Source organism: Bombina bombina, chromosome 3 (assembly GCF_027579735.1).
Source record: "Bombina bombina isolate aBomBom1 chromosome 3, aBomBom1.pri, whole genome shotgun sequence".
Classification (NCBI taxonomy): Eukaryota; Metazoa; Chordata; class Amphibia; order Anura; family Bombinatoridae; genus Bombina; species Bombina bombina.
In genome coordinates, this window is record NC_069501.1 from 116,537,554 (window position 1) to 116,558,490 (window position 20,937).

The window sequence follows — 20,937 nt, forward strand, 5'->3', positions numbered from 1 at the left end:
GTTATACTTCCTTCTAATAAACGTAAAAGGTCTTTTAAAACTTCTCATAAATTAGATGAATTTTTAAATGACCGCCAGCATTCTGACTTATCTATCTCTGATGAGGATCTATCTGGTTCAGAAGATTCTGCCTCAGATATTGACACTGACAAATCTTCATATTTATTTAAAATGGATTTAGTTAGTTCTTTATTAAAAGAGGTGTTGATTGCATTAGATATGGAGGAGACTAGTCCTCTTGATATTTAAACCAGTAAACGTTTAAATTCAGTTTTTAAACCTCATGTAGTTATTCCAGAGGTTTTTCCAGATCCTGATGCTATTTCAGATGTAATTTCTAGGGAATGGAATAGTTTGGGTACTTCATTTACTCCTTCTTTAAGGTTTAAGAGACTGTACCCTTTGCCGTCGGATAGATTGGAGTTTTGGGAATAAATCCCCAAAGTTGATGGGGCTATCTCTACTCTTGCTAAACGTACTACTATTCCTACGGCAGATAGTACTTCTTTTAGAGATCCTTTAGATAGGAAGCTTGAATCTTATCTAAGGAAGGCTTATTTATGTTCAGGTCATCTTCTTAGGCCTGCTATTTCTTTGGCTGATGTTGCTGCGGCTTCAACTTTTTGGTTGGAGGCTTTAGCGCAACAAGTACCAGATCATAATGTGTATAGCATTGTTAAGCTACTTCATCATGCTAATAATTTCATTTGTGATGCCATTTTTGATATCATTGGAATTGATGTCAGGTATATGTCTTTAGCTATTTTAGCTAGAAGAGCTTTATGGCTTAAATCTTGGAATGCGGATATGACTTCTAAGTCAACATTGCTATCTCTTTCTTTCCAAGGTAATAAATTGTTTGGTTCTCAGTTGGATTCTATAATTTCAACTGTCACTGGGGGGGAAGGGAGCTTTTTTGCCTCAGGATAAAAAATCGAAGGGTAAATTTAGGGCTGCTAACCGTTTTCGTTCCTTTCGTAAGAATAAGGAACAGAAGCCTGACCCTTCCCCTAAAGGAACGGTTTCCAATTGGAAGCCTTCTCCAGTCTGGAATAAATCCAAGCCTTTTAGAAAATCAAAACCAGCCCCCAAGTCCGCATGAAGGTGCGGCCCTCATTCCAGCACAGATGGTAGGGGGCAGACTACGATTTTTCAAAGATGTTTGGATCAATTCAATTCAAAATCATTGGATTCAGAACATTATTTCTCATGGGTACAGAATATGTTTCAAGGTAAGACCGCCTGTGAGAAGGTTCTTTCTCTCACGCATTTTAGTGAACCCAGTAAAGGCTCAGGCTTTCCTGGAGTGTATTTCAGACCTGGAATCATCTGGGGTAATTGTGCGAGTTCCATATCTGGAACGGGGTCTGGGGTTTTATTCAAATCTGTTCATTGTACCAAAGAAAGAGAATTCTTTCAGACCAGTTCTGGATCTAAAAATTTTGAATCGTTATGTAAGAATACCAACATTCAAAATGGTGACTATAAGGACTATTCTGCCTTTTGTTCTGCAAGGGCATTATATGTCCACAATAGACTTACAGGATGCTTATCTTCATATTCCAATTCATCCAGATCACTATCAGTTCCTGAGATTCTCTTTTCTAGACAAGCATTACCAATTTGTTGCTCTTCCTTTTGGCCTAGCAACAGCTCCAAGGATTTTCTCAAAGGTTCTCGGAGCCCTTCTCTCTGTAATCAGAGAGCGGGGTATTGCGGTGTTTCCTTATTTGGACAATATCTTGGTACTTGCTCAGTCTTTACATTCTGCAGAATCTCACACGAATCAACTTGTGTTGTTTCTTCAAAAACATGGTTGGAGGATCAATTTACCAAAAAGTTCCTTGATACCTCAGACAAGGGTAACCTTTTTAGGATTCCAAATAGATTCAGTATCCATGACTTTGTCTCTAACAGATAAGACGTCTGAAATTGGTTTCAGCTTGTCGGAACCTTCAGTCTCAGTCATTCCCTTCCGTAGCTATGTGCATGTAAGTTTTAGGTCTCATGACTGCAGCATCGGACGCGATCCCCTTTGCTCGTTTTCACATGAGACCTCTTCAGCTTTGTATGCTGAACCTATGGTGCAGGGATTATACAAAGATATCACAATTGATATCCTTAAATCCCAATACTCGACTATCTCTGACATGGTGGTTAGATCACCACCGTTTGGTTCAGGGGGCCTCTTTTCTTCGTCCAACCTGGACTGTGATTTCAACAGATGCGAGTCTTTCAGGTTGGGGAGCTGTCTGGGGATCTCTGACAGTGCAGGGAGTTTGGAAATCTCAAGAGGCGAGATTACCAATCAATATTTTGGAACTCCGTGCGATTTTCAGAGCTCTTCAGTTCTGGCCTCTTCTGAAGAGAGAACCGTTTATTTGTTTTCAGACAGACAATGTCACAACCGTGGCGTATGTCAATCATCAAGGTGGGACTCACAGTCCTCAAGCTATGAAAGAAGTATCTCTGATACTTGCATGGGCAGAATCCAGCTCCTGTCTAATCTCTGCAGTCCATATTGACAATTGGGAAGCGGATTATCTCAGTCGCCAGACTTTACATCCAGGAGAATGGTCTCTTCACCCAGATGTGTTTCTTCAGATTGTTCAGATATGGGGGCTTCCAGAAATAGATCTGATGGCTTCTCATCTAAACAGGAAACTTCCCAGGTACCTGTCCAGGTCCAGGGATCCTCAAGCGGAAGCAGTGGATGCGTTGTCACTTCCTTGGAATTATCATCCTGCTTATATCTTTCCGCCTCTAGTTCTTCTTCCAAGAGTGATTTCCAAAATCATAATGGAGCGTTCGTTTGTACTGCTGGTGGCTCCAGCATGGCCATACAGGTTTTGGTATGCGGATCTTGTTCGGATGTCCAGTTGCCAACCTTGGCCACTTCCGTTAAGGCCAGACCTTTTATCTCAAGGCCCGTTTTTCCATCAGGATCTCAAATCATTAAATTTGAAGGTATGGAGATTGAACGCTTAGTGCTTAGTCATAGAGGTTTCTCTGACTCAGTGATCAATACTATGTTGCAGGTTCGTAAATCTGTATCTAGAAAGATTTATTACCGAGTTTGGAAGACTTTCATTTCATGGTGTTCTTCTCATAAGTTCTCTTGGCATTCTTTTAGAATTCCTAGAATTTTACAGTTTCTTCAGGTTGGTTTGGATAAGGGTTTGTCTGCAAGTTCCTTGAAATGACAAATCTCTGCTCTTTCTGTTCTGTTTCACAGAAAAATTGCTAATCTTCCTGACAGTCGTTGTTTTGTACAGGCTTTGGTTCGTATCAAGCCTGTCATTAAGTCAATCTCTCCTCCTTGGAGTCTTAATTTGGTTTTGAGAGCGTTACAGGCTCCTCCGTTTGAGCCTATGCATTCTCTGGACATTAAATTACTTTCTTGGAAAGTATTGTTTCTTTTGGCTATCTCTTCTGCTAGAAGAGTTTCTGAATTATCTGCTCTTTCTTGTGAGTCTCCTTTTCTGATTTTTCAGCAGGATAAGGCGGTTTTGCGGACTTCATTTAAATTTTTACCTAAGGTTGTGAATTCCAACAACATTAGTAGAGAAATTGTTGTCCCTTCGTTGTGTCCTAATCCTAAGAATTCTTTGGAAAGATCTTTGCATTCTTTGGATGTGGTAAGAGCTTTGAAATATTATGTTGAAGCTACTAAAGATTTCATAAAGACTTCTAGTCTATTTGTTATCTTTTCTGGTTCTAGGAAAGGTCAGAAAGCTTCTGCCATTTCTTTGGCTTCTTGGTTAAAGCTTTTGATTCATCATTCTTATTTGAAGTCGGGTAAATCCCCCCCTCAGAGGATTACGGCTCATTCTACCAGGTCAGTTTCTACTTCCTGGGCTTTTAAGAATGAAGCTTCTGTTGATCAGATTTGCAAAGCAGCAACTTGGTCTTCTTTGCATACTTAATTCTACCATTTTGATGTTTTCTCTTCTTCAGACGCAGTTTTTGGTAGAAAAGTTCTTCAGGCAGCTGTTTCAGTTTGATTCTTCTGCTTATAATTTCAGTTTTTTTCATTATAAGATTTAAACTTTTTGATTTGGGTTGTGGATTCTTTTTTCAGCGGAATTGGCTGTCTTTATTTCTTTCATGTAATTAGCAAGAGTCCATGAGCTAGTGACGTATGGGATATACATTCCTACCAGGAGGGGCAAAGTTTCCCAAACCTCAAAATGCCTATAAATACACCCCTCACCACACCCACAAATCAGTTTTACAAACTTTGCCTCCTATGGAGGTGGTGAAGTAAGTTTGTGCTAGATTCTACGTTGATATGCGCTCCGCAGCAGGTTGGAGCCCGGTTTTCCTCTCAGCGTGCAGTGAATGTCAGAGGGATGTGAGGAGAGTATTGCCTATTTGAATTCAATGATCTCCTTCTACGGGGTCTATTTCATAGGTTCTCTGTTATCGGTCGTAGAAATTCATCTCTTACCTCCCTTTTCAGATCGACGATATACTCTTATATATACCATTACCTCTACTGATTCTCGTTTCAGTACTGGTTTGGCTTTCTACTACATGTAGATGAGTGTCCTGGGGTAAGTAAGTCTTATTTTCTGTGACACTCTAAGCTATGGTTGGGCACTTTTTTATAAAGTTCTAAATATATGTATTCAAACATTTATTTGCCTTGACTCAGGATGTTCAACGTTCCTTATTTCAGACAGTCAGTTTCATATTTGGGATAATGCATATGAATAAATCAATTTTTTTCTTACCTTAAAATTTGACTTTTTTTCCTGTGGGCTGTTAGGCTCGCGGGGGGTGAAAATGCTTCATTTTATTGCGTCATTCTTGGCGCGGACTTTTTTGGCGCAAATTTTTTTTTTTCTGTTTCCGGCGTCATACGTGTCGCCGGAAGTTGCGTCATTTTTGACGTTTTTTTTGCACCAAAAGTGTCGGCGTTCCAGACGTGGCATCATTTTTGGCGCCAAAAGCATTTAGGCGCCAAATAATGTGGGCGTCTTTTTTTTGGCGCTAAAAAATATGGCCGTCACTATTGTCTCCACATTATTTATTGCTTCTGGTTGCTAGAAGCTTGTTCACTGGCATTTTTTCCCATTCCTGAAACTGTCATTTAAGGAATTTGATCAATTTTGCTTTATATGTTGTTTTTTCTATTACATATTGCAAGATGTTCCAGATTGACACTGAGTCAGAAGATACTTCTGGAAAAACGCTGCCTGGTGCTGGATCTACCAAAGTTAAGTGTATCTGCTGTAAACTTGTGGTATCTGTTCCTCCAGCTGTTGTTTGTAATGAATGTCATGACAAACTTGTTAATGCAGATAGTATTTCCTTTAGTAATGTTACATTACCTGTTGCTGTTCCGTCAACAGTGTTCCTGTTAACATAAGAGATTTTGTTTCTAAATCCATTAAGAAGGCTATGTCTGTTCTTCCTCCTTCTAGTAAACGTAAAAGGTCTTTTAAAACTTCTCATTTTTCAGATCAATTTTTAAATGAACATCATCATTCTGATTCTGATAATGGTTCCTCTGGTTCAGAGGATTCTGTCTCAGGGGTTGATGCTGATAAATCTTCATATTTATTCAAAATGGAATTTATTCGTTCTTTGCTTAAATAAGTCTTAATTGCATTAGAAATAGAGGATTCTGGTCCTCTTGATACTAAATCTAATCGTTTAAATAAGGTTTTTAAATCTCCTGTAGTTATTCCAGAAGTTTTTCCTGTCCCTGATGCTATTTCTGATGTAATCTCCAGGGAATGGAATAATTTGGGTAATTCATTTACTCCTCCTAAACGTTTTAAGCAATTATATCCTGTGCCATCTGACAGATTAGAGTTTTGGGACAAAATCCCTAAGGTTGATGGGGCTGTCTCTACTCTTGCTAAACGTACTACTATTCCTTCGGCAGATAGTACTTCCTTTAAGGATCCTTTAGATAGGAAGATTGAATCCTTTCTAAGAAAAGCTTACTTATGTTCAGGTAATCGTCTTAGACCTGCTATATCTTTAGCGGATGTTGCTGCAGCTTCAACTTTTTGGTTAGAAGCTTTAGCGCAACAAGTAACAGATCATAATTCTCATAGCATTGTTAATCTTCTTCAACATGCTAATAACTTTATTTGTGATGCCATCTTTGATATCATTCGGGTTGATGTCAGGTATATGTCTCTAGCTATTTTAGCTAGAAGAGCTTTATGGCTTAAAACTTGGAATGCTGATATGTCTTCTAAGTCAACTTTGCTTTCCCTTTCTTTCCAGGGTAATAAATTATTTGGTTCTCAGTTGGATTCTATTATCTCAACTGTTACTGGAGGGAAAGGAACTTTTCTCCTGTTAAGTGTGGTCAGTCCACGGGTCATCATTACTTCTGGGATATTAACTCCTCCCCAACAGGAAGTGCAAGAGGATTCACCCAGCAGAGCTGTCATATAGCTCCTCCCCTCTACGTCACACCCAGTCATTCTCTTGCACCCAACTAATAGATAGGATGTGTGAGAGGACTGTGGTGATTATACTTAGTTTTATACCTTCAATCAAAAGTTTGTTATTTTATAACAGCACCGGAGTGTGTTGTTCCTTCTCTGGTAGAATTTGAAGAAGAATCTACCTGAGTTTTTTGTATGATTTTAGCCGGCGTAGTTAAGATCATATTGCTGTTCTCGGCCATCTGAGGAGTGAGGTAAACTTCAGATCAGGGGACAGCGGGCAGGTTAACCTGCAAAGAGGTATGTAGCAGCATATTATTTTCTGACAATGGAATTGACTGAGAAAATTCTGCCATACCGATATAATGTAAGCTCAGCCTTAAATGCAGTAGTAGCAACTGGTATCAGGCTGTCATGTATGTATATTTACACTTCAGTATTCTGGGGAATGGCACTTCACTGGGATAATACTGTATGCATAAGACTTTAGCCTAATTTGCAGTGACTAGCAACAGGCTTTCTAATGACATTTCATTTATTTGATGTTAAATGTTTTTGCTGGCATGTTAAATCGTTTAATTTTCTGAGGTACTGGGTGAAAAAATGTTTTGGGCACTGTTTTTTCCACTTGGCAGTCGTTTTATTTAATTTAAGACAGTTTACTGATCTCCCTCACTGTTGTGTGTGAGGGGGAGGGGCCTATTTTGGCGCTTTTGCTACGCATCTAAAAATTCAGTCAGAAGTCTCTTGTCTTCCCTGCATGATCCGGTTCGTCTCTACAGAGCTCAGGGGTCTTCAAAACTTATTTTGAGGGAGGTAATCACTCACAGCAGAGCTGTGGGATTGTGACCGACTGTGATAAAAAACGTTTATTTCTGTACTTTTTTTCTGCTATTCAGGTGACGGTTCTGATCCCAATAGAATGGATTCAGACATTTCTAATTTTAAGTTTAAACTCGAAAACCTCCGTGTACTGTTAGGGGAGGTATTAGCAGCTCTGAATGATTGTAACACCGTTGCAATCCTAGAGAAATTATGTAGGCTGGATAGATACTATGCGGTACCGGCGAGTACTGACGTATTTCCTATACCTAAGAGGCTTACAGAGATAATTACTAAGGAGTGGGATAGGCCCGGTGTACCCTTTTCCCCCCCTCCTGTGTTTAGAAAAATGTTTCCAATAGACGCCACCACTCGGGACTTATGGCAGACGGTCCCTAAGGTGGAGGGAGCGGTTTCTACTCTGGCTAAGCGTACCACTATCCCGGTGGAGGATAGCTGTGCCTTTTCAGATCCAATGGATAAAAAATTAGAGGGTTACCTTAAGAAAATGTTTGTTCAACAAGGTTTTATATTGCAACCCCTTGCATGTATTGCGTCTGTCACGGCCTAGGCCGCTTTTTGGTCCGAGTCCCTGGAAGAGACTCTTGACTCAATAACTATAGATGAGATCTCAAACAAGCTTAAGACACTTAAGCTAGCTAATTCATTTATTTCGGATGCCGTAGTACATTTAACTAAACTTACGGCTAAGAATTCCGGATTCGCCATTCAGGCACGCAGAGCACTGTGGCTAAAATCCTGGTCAGCTGACGTTACTTCTAAATCTAAATTACTTAACATACCTTTCAAAGGGCAGACCTTATTCGGGCCCGGGTTGAAAGAAATTATCGCTGACATTACAGGAGGTAAGGGCCATGCCCTGCCTCAAGACAGAGCCAAAACTAAGGCTAGATAGTCTAATTTTCGTTCCTTTCGTAATTTCAAAGCAGGAGCAGCATCAACTTCCTCTGCACCAAAACAGGAAGGAGCTGTTGCTCGCTACAGACAAGGCTGGAGACCTAACCAGTCCTGGAACAAGGGCAAGCAGGCCAGGAAACCTGCTGCTGCCCCTAAGACAGCATGAATTGAGGGCCCCCGATCCGGGAACGGATCTAGTGGAGGGCAGACTTTCTCTCTTCGGCCAGGCTTGGGCAAGAGATGTCCAGGATCCCTGGGCGTTAGAGATCATATCTCAGGGATATCTTCTGGACTTCAAATCCTCTCCCCCAAAAGGGAGATTTCATCTGTCAAGGTTGTCAACAAACCAAATAAAGAAAGAGGCATTTCTACGCTGTGTACAAGATCTTTTACTGATGGGAGTGATCCATCCGGTTCCGCGGTCGGAACACGGACAAGGGTTTTACTCAAATCTGTGGTTCCCAAAAAAGAGGGAACTTTCAGGCCAATCTTGGATTTAAAGATCCTAAACAAATTCCTAAGAGTTCCATCGTTCAAAATGGAAACTATTCGGACAATTCTACCCATGATCCAAAATGGTCAGTACATGACCACAGTGGATTTAAAGGATGCTTACCTTCACATACCGATTCACAAGGATCATTACCGGTATCTAAGGTTTGCCTTCCTAGACAGGCATTACCAGTTTGTAGCTCTTCCATTCGGATTAGCTACGGCTCCAAGAATCTTCACAAAGGTTCTGGGTGCTCTTCTGGCGGTACTAAGACCGCGAGGAATTTCGGTAGCTCCGTACCTAGACGACATTCTGATACAAGCTTCAAGCTTTCAAACTGCCAAGTCTCATACAGAGTTAGTACTGGCATTTCTAAGGTCGCATGGATGGAAGGTGAACGAAAAGAAGAGTTCTCTCTTTCCACTCACAAGAGTTCCCTTCTTGGGGACTCTTATAGATTCTGTATAAATGAAGATCTACCTGACAGAAGACAGGTTAACAAAGCTTCAAAATGCATGCCGTGTCCTTCATTCCATTCAACACCCGTCAGTGGCTCAATGCATGGAGGTAATCGGCTTGATGGTAGCGGCTATGGACATAGTACCCTTTGCACGCCTACATCTCAGACCGCTTCAATTGTGCATGCTAAGTCAGTGGAATGGGGATTACTCAGACTTGTCCCCTACTCTGAATCTGGATCAAGAGACCAGAAATTCTCTTCTATGGTGGCTTTCTCGGCCACATCTGTCCAGGGGGATGCCATTCAGCAGGCCAGATTGGACAATTGTAACAACAGACGCCAGCCTACTAGGTTGGGGCGCTGTCTGGAATTCTCTGAAGGCTCAGGGACAATGGAATCAGGAGGAGAGTCTCCTGCCAATAAACATTCTGGAATTGAGAGCAGTTCTCAATGCCCTTCTGGCTTGGCCCCAGTTAACAACTCGGGGGTTCATCAGGTTTCAGTCGGACAACATCACGACTGTAGCTTACATCAACCATCAGGGATGGACAAGAAGCTCCCTAGCAATGATGGAAGTATCAAAGATAATTCGCTGGGCAGAGTCTCACTCTTGCCACCTGTCAGCAATCCACATCCCGGGAGTGGAGAACTGGGAGGCGGATTTCCTAAGTCGTCAGACTTTTCATCCAGGGGATAGGGAACTTCATCCGGAGGTCTTTGCCCAAATTCTTCGACGTTGGGGCAAAGCAGAGATAGATCTCATGGCGTCTCGACAGAACGCCAAGCTTCCTTGTTACGGGTCCAGATCCAGGGATCCGGGAGCGGTTCTGATAGATGCTTTGACAGCACCTTGGACCTTCGGGATGGCTTATGTGTTTCCACCCTTCCCGATGCTTCCTCGATTGATTGCCAGAATCAAACAGGAGAGAGCATCGGTGATTCTAATAGCGCCTGCGTGGCCACGCAGGACTTGTTATGCAGATCTAGTGGACATGTCATCCTGTCCACCTTGGTCTCTGCCTCTGAGACAGGACCTTCTGATCCAGGGTCCCTTCAAACATCAAAATCTAATTTCTCTGAAGCTGACTGCTTGGAAATTGAACGCTTGATTTTATCAAAACGTGGTTTTTCTGAGTCAGTAATTGATACCTTAATACAGGCTAGGAAGACTGTTACCAGAAAGATTTACCATAAAATATGGCGTAAATACTTATATTGGTGCGAATCCAAGAGTTACTCATGGAGTAAGGTTAGGATTCCTAGGATATTGTCTTTTCTACAAGAAGGTTTAGAAAAGGGTTTATCCGCTAGTTCCTTAAAGGGACAGATTTCAGCTCTGTCCATTCTTTTACACAAACGTCTGTCAGAGGTTCCGGACGTTCAAGCTTTTTGTCAGGCTTTAGCTAGGATCAAGCCTGTGTTTAAAACTGTTGCTCCACCATGGAGTTTGAACTTAGTTCTTAATGTTTTACAGGGTGTTCCGTTTGAACCCCTTCATTCCATTGATATCAAGCTGTTATCTTGGAAAGTTCTGTTTTTAATGGCTATTTCCTCGGCTCGAAGAGTCTCTGAGTTATCTGCCTTACATTGTGATTCTCCTTATCTGATTTTTCATTCAGACAAGGTAGTTCTGCGTACTACACCTGGGTTCTTACCTAAGGTGGTCACTAACAGGAATATCAATCAAGAGATTGTTGTTCCATCTTTGTGTCCTAATCCTTCTTCGAAGAAGGAACGTCTTCTACACAATCTAGATGTAGTCCGTGCCCTGAAATTTTATCTACAGGCAACTAAGGATTTTCGACAAACGTCTTCCCTGTTTGTCGTTTATTCTGGTCAGAGGAGAGGTCAAAAAGCTTTGGCTACCTCTCTCTCTTTTTGGCTTCGTAGCATAATACGTTTAGCCTATGAGACTGCTGGACAGCAGCCTCCTGAAAGAATTACAGCTCATTCTACTAGAGCTGTGGCTTCCACTTGGGCCTTTAAGAATGAGGCTTCTGTTGAACAGATTTGCAAGGCTGCAACTTGGTCTTCTCTTCATACTTTTTACAAATTTTACAAATTTGACACTTTTGCTTCTTCGGAGGCTGTTTTTGGGAGAAAGGTTCTTCAGGTAGTGGTTCCTTCCGTATAAAGAGCCTGCCTGTCCCTCCCGTCATCCGTGTACTTTAGCTTTGGTATTGGTATCCCAGAAGTAATGATGACCCGTGGACTGACCACACTTAACAGGAGAAAACAAAATTTATGCTTACCTGATAAATTCCTTTCTCCTGTAGTGTGGTCAGTCCACGGCCCGCCCTGTTTTTATGGCAGGTCTAAATTTTTAAATTATACTCCAGTCACCACTGCACCCTTTGGCTTCTCCTTTCTCGTTGGTTCTCGGTCGAATGACTGGGTGTGACGTAGAGGGGAGGAGCTATATGACAGCTCTGCTGGGTGAATCCTCTTGCACTTCCTGTTGGGGAGGAGTTAATATCCCAGAAGTAATGATGACCCGTGGACTGACCACACTACAGGAGAAAGGAATTTATCAGGTAAGCATAAATTTTGTTTTTTACCACAGGATAAGAAATCTAAAGGTAAATTTAGGTCTAATAATGGTTTTCGTTCCTTTCGTCACAATAAGGAACAAAAGCCTGATCCTTCACCCACAGGAGCGGTATCAGTTTGGAAACCATCTCCAGTCTGGAATAAATCCAAGCCTTTTAGAAAACCAAGTCAGCTCCCAAGTCCACATGAAGGTGCGGCCCTCATTCCAGCTCAGCTGGTAGGGGGCAGATTACGATTTTTCAAAGAAATTTGGATCAATTCAATTCACAATCTTTGGATTCAGAACATTGTTTCAGAAGGGTACAGAATTGGCTTCAAGATAAGGCCTCCTGCAAAGAGATTTTTTCTTTCCCGTGTCCCAGTAAATCCAGCGAAGGCTCTAGCATTTCTGAAATGTGTTTCAGATCTAGAGTTGGCTGGAGTAATTATGCCAGTTCCAGTTCTGGAACAGGGGCTGGGGTTTTATTCAAATCTCTTCATTGTACCAAAGAAGGAGAATTCCTTCAGACCAGTTCTGGATCTAAAAATATTGAATCGTTATGTAAGGATACCAACATTCAAAATGGTAACTGTAAGGACTATCCTGCCTTTTCTTCAGCAAGGGCATTATATGTCCACAATAGATTTACAGGATGCATATCTGCATATTCCGATTCCTCCAGATCACTATCAGTTTCTGAGATTCTCTTTCCTAGACAAGAATTACCAGTTTGTGGCTCTGCCGTTTGGCCTAGCAACAGCTCCAAGAATTTTTACAAAGGTTCTCGGTGCCCTTCTGTCTGTAATCAGAGAACAGGGTATTGTGGTATTTCCTTATTTGGACGATATCTTGGTACTTGCTCAGTCTTCACATTTAGCAGAATCTCATACGAATCGACTCGTGTTGTTTCTTCAAGATCATGGTTGGAGGATCAATTTACCGAAAAGTTCATTGATTCCTCAGACAAGGGTAACCTTTTTAGGTTTCCAGATAGATTCAGTGTTCATGACTCTATCTCTAACAGACAAGAGACGTCTAAAATTGATCTCAGCTTGTCGAAACCTTCAATCACAATCATTCCCTTCGGTAGCCTTATGCATGGAAATTCTAGGTCTTATGACTGCTGCATCAGACGCGATCCCCTTTGCTCGTTTTCACATGCGACCTCTTCAGCTCTGTATGCTGAACCAGTGGTGCAGGGATTACACAAAGATATCTCAATTAATATCTTTAAAACCGATTGTACGACACTCTCTGACGTGGTGGACAGATCACCATCGTTTAGTTCAGGGGGCTTCTTTTGTTCTTCCGACCTGGACTGTAATTTCAACAGATGCAAGTCTGACAGGTTGGGGAGCTGTTTGGGGGTCTCTGACAGCACAAGGGGTTTGGGAATCTCGGGAGGTGAGATTACCAATCAATATTTTGGAACTCCGTGCAATTTTCAGAGCTCTTCAGTCATGGCCTCTTCTAAAGAGAGAATCGTTCATTTGTTTTCAGACAGACAATGTCACAACTGTGGCATACATCAATCATCAAGGAGCGACTCACAGTCCTCTGGCTATGAAAGAAGTATCTTGAATACTGGTATGGGCGGAATCCAGCTCCTGTCTAGTTTCTGCGGTTCATATCCCAGGTATAGACAATTGGGAAGCGGATTATCTCAGTCGCCAAACGTTACATCCAGGCGAATGGTCTCTTCACCCAGAGGTATTTCTTCAGATTGTTCAAATGTGGGGACTTCCAGAAATAGATCTGATGGCTTCTCATCTAAACAAGAAACGTCCCAGGTATCTGTCCAGATCCAGGGATCCTCAGGCGGAAGCAGTGGATGCTTTGTCACTTCCTTGGAAGTATCATCCTGCCTATATCTTTCCGCCTCTAGTTCTTCTTCCAAGAGTAATCTCCAAGATTCTGAAGGAATGCTAGTTTGTTCTGCTGGTGGCTCCAGCATGGCCTCACAGGTTTTGGTATGCAGATCTTGTCCGGATGGCCTCTTGCCAACCGTGGACTCTTCCGTTAAGACCAGACCTTCTATCGCAAGGTCCTTTTTTCCATCAGGATCTCAAATCCTTAAATTTAAAGGTATGGAGATTGAACGCTTGATTCTTAGTCAAAGAGGTTTCTCTGACTCTGTGTTTAATACTATGTTACAGGCTCGTAAATCTGTATCTAGGAAGATATATTATCGAGTCTGGAAGACTTACATTTCTTGGTGTCTTTCTCATCATTTTTCCTGGCATTCTTTTAGAATTCCGAGAATTTTACAGTTTCTTCAGGATGGTTTGGATAAAGGTTTGTCTGCAAGTTCCTTGAAAGGACAAATCTCGGCTCTTTCTGTTCTTTTTCACAGAAAGATTGCTAATCTTCCTGATATTCATTGTTTTGTACAAGCTTTGGTTCGTATAAAACCTGTAATTAAGTCAATTTCTCCTCCTTGGAGTTTGAATTTGGTTCTGGGGGCTCTTCAAGCTCCTCCGTTTGAACCTATGCATTCATTGGACATTAAATTACTTTCTTGGAAAGTTTTGTTTCTTTTGGCCATCTCTTCTGCTAGAAGAGTTTCTGAATTATCTGCTCTTTCTTGTGAGTCTCCTTTTCTGATTTTTCATCAGGATAAGGCGGTGTTGCGAACTTCTTTTAAATTTTTACCTAAGGTTGTGAATTCTAACAACATTAGTAGAGAAATTGTGGTTCCTTCATTATGTCTTAATCCTAAGAATTCTAAGGAGAGATCATTGCATTCTTTGGATGTAGTTAGAGCTTTGAAATATTATGTTGAAGCTACTAAGAATTTCCGAAAGACTTCTAGTCTATTCGTTATTTTTTCCGGTTCTAGGAAAGGTCAGAAGGCCTCTGCCATTTCTTTGGCATCTTGGTTAAAATCTTTAATTCATCATGCTTATGTCGAGTCGGGTAAGACTCCGCCTCAAAGTATTACAACTCATTCTACTAGGTCAGTTTCTACTTCCTGGGCGTTTAGGAATGAAGCTTCGGTTGATCAGATTTGCAAAGCAGCAACTTGGTCTTCTTTGCATACTTTTACTAAATTCTACCATTTTGATGTGTTTTCTTCTTCTGAAGCAGTTTTTGGTAGAAAAGTACTTCAGGCAGCTGTTTCAGTTTGATTCTTCTGCTTATAATTTCAGTTTTTTTCATTATAAGATTTAAACTTTATTTTGGGTGTGGATTATTTTCAGCGGAATTGGCTGTCTTTATTTTATCCCTCCCTCTCTAGTGACTCTTGCGTGGAAGATCCACATCTTGGGTAGTCATTATCCCATACGTCACTAGCTCATGGACTCTTGCTAATTACATGAAAGAAAAAATAATTTATGTAAGAACTTACCTGATAAATTCATTTCTTTCATATTAGCAAGAGTCCATGAGGCCCACCCTTTTTGTGGTGGTTATGATTTTTTTGTATAAAGCACAATTATTCCAATTCCTTATTTTTTATGCTTTCGCACTTTTGTCTGATCACCCCACTTCTTGGCTATTCGTTAAACTGATTTGTGGGTGTGGTGAGGGGTGTATTTATAGGCATTTTGAGGTTTGGGAAACTTTGCCCCTCCTGGTAGGAATGTATATCCCATACGTCACTAGCTCATGGACTCTTGCTAATATGAAAGAAATGAATTTATCAGGTAAGTTCTTACATAAATTATGTTTTTTATCCCTCCCTCTCTAGTGACTCTTGCGTGGAGTTCCACATCTTGGGTATTTGCTATCCCATACGTCACTAGCTCATGGACTCTTGCCAATTACATGAAAGAAAACATAATTTATGTAAGAACTTACCTGATAAATTCATTTCTTTCATATTAGCAAGAGTCCATGAGGCCCGCCCTTTTTTTGTGGTGGTTATGATTTTGTATAAAGCACAATTATTCCAATTCCTTATTTTATATGCTTTCGCACTTTTTTATCACCCCACTTCTTGGCTATTCGTTAAACTGATTTGTGGGTGTGGTGAGGGGTGTATTTATAGGCATTTTGAGGTTTGGGAAACTTTGCCCCTCCTGGTAGGAATGTATATCCCATACGTCACTAGCTCATGGACTCTTGCTAATATGAAAGAAATGAATTTATCAGGTAAGTTCTTACATAAATTATGTTTTTTATCCCTCCCTCTCTAGTGACTCTTGCGTGGAGTTCCACATCTTGGGTATTTGCTATCCCATACGTCACTAGCTCATGGACTCTTGCCAATTACATGAAAGAAAACATAATTTATGTAAGAACTTACCTGATAAATTCATTTCTTTCATATTGGCAAGAGTCCATGAGGCCCACCCTTTTTGTGTTGGTTATGATTTTTTTGTATAAAGCACAATTATTCCAATTCCTTGTTGATGCTTTTGCTCCTTTCTTATCACCCCACTTCTTGGCTATTCGTTAAACTGTATTGTGGGTTTGGTGGGGGGTGTATTTATAGGCATTTTGAGGTTTGGGAAACTTTACCCCTCCTGGTAGGAATGTATATCCCATACGTCACTAGCTTATTGTTTTTATGAGCAGTGTCGGCACAGGGCTTCTGCATTATTGCTGTGCTTTTTGTCCACCCTTTATATGTACATTTTTTCCGGCATATTTAAATGGATATGAAACCCAAGACTTTTTTCTTTTATGATTCAGATAGAGCATACAATTTTAAACAACTTTCCAGTTTACTTTGATTATCTAATTTGCTTTGTTATCTTGGTATCCTTTGTTGAAAAGCATACCTAGGTAGGCTCAGGAGCTTGGAGCTAGCTGCTGATTGGTGGCTGCAAATATATGCCTGTTGTCGTCTTACTAGTGTGTACAGCTAGCTCCCAGTAGTGCATTGCTGTTGTTCAATAAAGGATACCAAGAGAATAAATAAAAAAAAAATTATAATTGAAGTAAATTGGTAAGTTGTTTAAAATTGTATGTTCTATCTTAATAATTAAAGAAAAATTGTGCGTTTTATGTCCCTTTTTTAATGGAATATGAAAATGTTTTATGGCGACTGCATCACTCAAATTCCATTATGAATGTATAGATCCTATTATTAGATTACCAACTGTTCATTAATAGAATATATTTACTCTTACCCGCAAAGACACTTTTCTCTATAGCCTAAGTATCCTTTCATTTACTCACCCTATCAGTAGGCCAGGGCAGGTCCCTTTCAGCCGTTCAGCGGCTGCGTTACCAAGGCTATTGAGCGCTATAGAACCAAAGCCCCTGAGTCTGCGTGTTGCACAAGGAAAATATTGAAGTTGAACTGCACATCTAATAAGATCTTCTGCATACACTGCAGCTAAATGTGCACAATTATTTACCAACAGTTTCCAATACTTGTCTGCAGATCTGCATCACAGCTGATGTACGAGATGTTTATACTTCCGTTATATGGGAACATTGTATATTTATCATTTTAACCAAGAATTCCACATTTTTCTAATTTATTTAAATCACCTCTGACAATCTTTTGTTTTGAAATTAGCTTGACTTCTAAAAAGTTAAAATCAAGTGCAGAATGTTTATTGGTTACAATATTTATATGGAAATGTAAATCGGACTCCATTGTTATGAGTTTTTTTTTTCTTTTCTCCATTAGGTGATATACCTTGATGACTGTGTATCCTCTTTTATACAGATTAGAGGGTCTATTCCTCTTTTTTGGGAACAACCTGGTCTTCAGGTAAGTTATGCATGATATATTATAGACAGGAAGACTTTCTTCATTATCCCAGCATTTTATGACATCATCAAATGACCAACCTATTGTAAAGCAAATGTATCGCCCCATTCTAACCGTTATTGTAAACAAGGTCTGGTGAGCACACTCTAAATTTACTTCTTTGCCATAGATATATCAATATCCTCCATGGGAAGGTCCCTACTATTTTTATAAGCTCTAAAAGTAGTTATTATATATTTGTCTAATTCCTTGGACTTTTTTGTAAGACTAATTTAGAGTGCAATATATAGGATCTCTATAGCATGTGCATGGCATTCTGAAAGATTTTCACTAAAGTCACCATTATATCTAGGAAAGACCAATAAAGAGAAGCCATGTGACTATATACTTGATACTTCACCGATAATAGTAGATGCTTTGAAAAAGCAGTATAAATGTGTGGTACATAGTGCATATTTATACTTGACCTGCGACTCTTGGCAGGGCCCTTTACCCATTTGATCCTTATAAATGTTACCTTGTATACCGCCTATTTTTATAGCTCTACAAATAACTGATAATAATAATTCTTAAAGGACTATTCTATACAGTAGAATTGCATAATCGACAAATGCAATGTAAAATGGTAATGCATTTCTTCTATCCCCCCCTTTGTCATGTGATAGCCATCAGCAAACCACAGACTCATATATGTATACACTGTGATCTCTTGCACATGCTCAGTAGGAGCTGGTGCCTCAGAGAGTGAATATATAAAGACTGCACAATTTGATAATGTAAGTATATTGTAAAGATTTTTTAAAATTGTGTGCTCTATTTGAATCATGAAACAAAAAATTTGGCGTTTCCATTTTTGATGAGCGTTACATTTTTTGTTTAGCTTGTGTAATGCCATTAAAATATATGTACGTGGCATTTTCATTTCAGTAATGTAATTCTTTTCTGTGACAGGTTGGGTCTCACCGTGTAAGGATGTCAAGAGGATTTGAAGCCAATGCTCCGGCCTTTGATAGGTACTGTACAATTAATATCAATTGACCTTTTTATACATCTGGAATTCACGTTTTTGGAATGATGACTTCCCTCTTATTTCATCTGCCAGGCATTTCCAAACGCTAAAAAGGCTTTATGGTAAACAAGTAGTAGTAAACTTGCTTGGATCGAAAGAAGGAGAATCTATGCTTAGTCGCGCCTTTCAGGTAAGCATAAAAATGTAAACGATAAATTTAATAAATTTATGTAATTCTTGAAAGGTGTGTTGTAGTATTTTCTTTGGGAGTCTTTAGCAGTAGCTATTTGATTAGCTATATTGTCATAAGTATAACAGGAGCATAGTCTTATTCAGTTTTCACTCACATTCATCAAGCAATGGCTACCGCCATGTTGTATTCTAGTCTTCCTTTATATTATATTATATGCGACTGCTTTAAATGAGTCACTAGAGTGTGGAATATACTGTAGCAGTGTTGGTGTCTGGTGATTATGAATTTGAAATAATACAATGCTCTAATATAAAGGGACAGTCAACACCAGAATTTTTGTTTAAAAAGATAGATAATCCTTTTAGTACCCATTCCCCAGTTCTGCATAATCAACACAGTTATATTAATATACTTTTTACCTCTGTAATTACCTTGAATTTAAGCCTCTGCAAATTGTCCCCTTATTTCAGTACTTTTGACAGACTTGCATTTTAGCCAATCAGTGCTGACCCCTAGGTAACTTCACGTGCATGAGCTCAATGTTATCTATATGACACACATGAACTAACGCCCTCTAGTGGTGTCATGGTTTTTTCCCTGTTTTGTTTGCCATGTGCTGCTAGCAGCCATTTTACTCACCTCTCTTGCTGACTCTGGTGCATACTATGCTGCTCATTTCCTGCACTTCCTTTTATGGCCAGACTGGTTTACATCATCCGTGTGAGACAGGATGCAGTCTCAGAATTGTGATGCCATCACTTATTATTTAAAGGGCTTCTGTTCAGTATGCTTTTCCCTTGCGTTGTCTCAGACCTGTTTGTGAGAGCTCCTGTGTATTACCTAGCTGTCTGACGTCCCTCCTGGTTCCTGATCCCTGGCTTGTTCCTGACTCTGCTGTTCTCCTTGTTCCTAAATCCGGCTCGTCTGACTACTCGCTTTGGCTCCTGACTCGGCTCGTCTGACTACCAGCTCTGGTTTTGATTCCTGGCTTGTTATTTGACTTGTGGACTTTTTATTATTTTTTTGCTATTAATAAAGGTGTGATTATTTTTGCACTTCTCGTCTCAGTCTGATTCCTGGCACCCTGACAAGTGGTGAAAAACTGTCAAAATGCATTCAGATTAGAAGTGGCCTTCAAGGTCTAAGAAATTAGCATATGAGCCTTCCTAGGTTTAGCTTTCAACTAATACCAAGAGAACAAAGCAAAGTTGGTGATAAAAGTAAATTGGAAAGTTGTTTAAAATGACATGCCCTATTTGAATCATTAAAGTTTTTTTGGGACTTGGCTGTCCCTTTAAGAGTGTTTTTATTATTACACTAATGTCTATTAGTAACTGTGTAGCATCTAGATGGGTCTGGCAAACTGTATATATGATGTTTGTTCTCCATCCTCTCTATGTTGAGTGGACACAACACAGTTTGCAGTTACATTTCATTAGAAAATCCCAGAAAATTAAACCATGTATGTACAGTATGTTTTTTTTTGATTGAACATTTAGTGATGGTTCTATTCTGAATTCAGTGGTACTGTAGCTTTCAGGCTGCACTGCTAACTTTTTTACTGCATGATACAATGCTTTCTTTAAAAATAATTTAATAAGTAAATAAAAGCAAAGAAAAAAACATCCAAGGTCATTTTTATTTTTTAAGAAAAACTGCAGCACATATTTCATTTTGCACAGGAAGTGATAGATTACTATTAGCGCATGACTTCCAGTTCAATTCACCAACGTTTTAGGAACATGTTGATTCTGGTGCAGTCCTTATAAAGCTGTCAGACAGAAACAAGACAAAATGTGTACTTATTATGTATTCTCAGCTATGTGTCAGCATTCTATACCAGGGCTTGTCGGGTTTTTTACTCCTGTAGTTCATTTACTACATGTTGGAGCTGTACATACGTATACTTTTTTTGTGCAGTGTGAAGATTGCAGATTTTGTTTTTGTATCTGGTATTTGCAACACAAACATTAGTGCAGAGACTTGCAGTCTTTTGTAATGTTCAAAAGCAAGTGATTAGTTAGAAAAATGTGTATGTCAGTTTGAATATAAATCTTTTATCACTGATTATTTTTTACTAAATGATATAACAAGCTCTATATAATAAGCAGCATATATAATAAGCTGCATTTTCATGAGAGAAAATATCAAACACTCAAAACTGTAGGTAAATGTTGGAGATCTTCATTTTTTTTTAAACATGGTCCTATGAGCAAACCTTATAACAGATAAATAAAAAAAGCAAATCAGATGAAAATTTTATATCACAGCTGGGGGTGAATTGACTAAGTTTTAGTTTTAGGGTATCTAGGGGTAAATAGAAAAGAGTTGAGTACTGTTAATGGTTTAGTAAGCAATGGCCGCCGCCATGTTGTATCCTGTGCTTCCTTTATCTATTACATGAGACGGCTATAAAAAAAAGTCACTA

The 20,937-nt window shown here is 39.7% G+C and overlaps 1 protein-coding gene across 1 annotated transcript in view; it reads left to right on the forward strand.

The window, feature by feature from the left end:
- Positions 1 to 20,937, forward strand: part of SYNJ1 (synaptojanin 1) — a 364,762-nt gene that overhangs the window by 151,348 nt on the left and 192,477 nt on the right. The window contains exons 6-8 of the mRNA XM_053705173.1: positions 17,224 to 17,307; positions 18,259 to 18,320; positions 18,410 to 18,506. Of these exons, the coding sequence (XP_053561148.1) occupies positions 17,224 to 17,307; positions 18,259 to 18,320; positions 18,410 to 18,506 (243 nt within the window). The remainder of the gene's footprint in view (positions 1 to 17,223; positions 17,308 to 18,258; positions 18,321 to 18,409; positions 18,507 to 20,937) is intronic.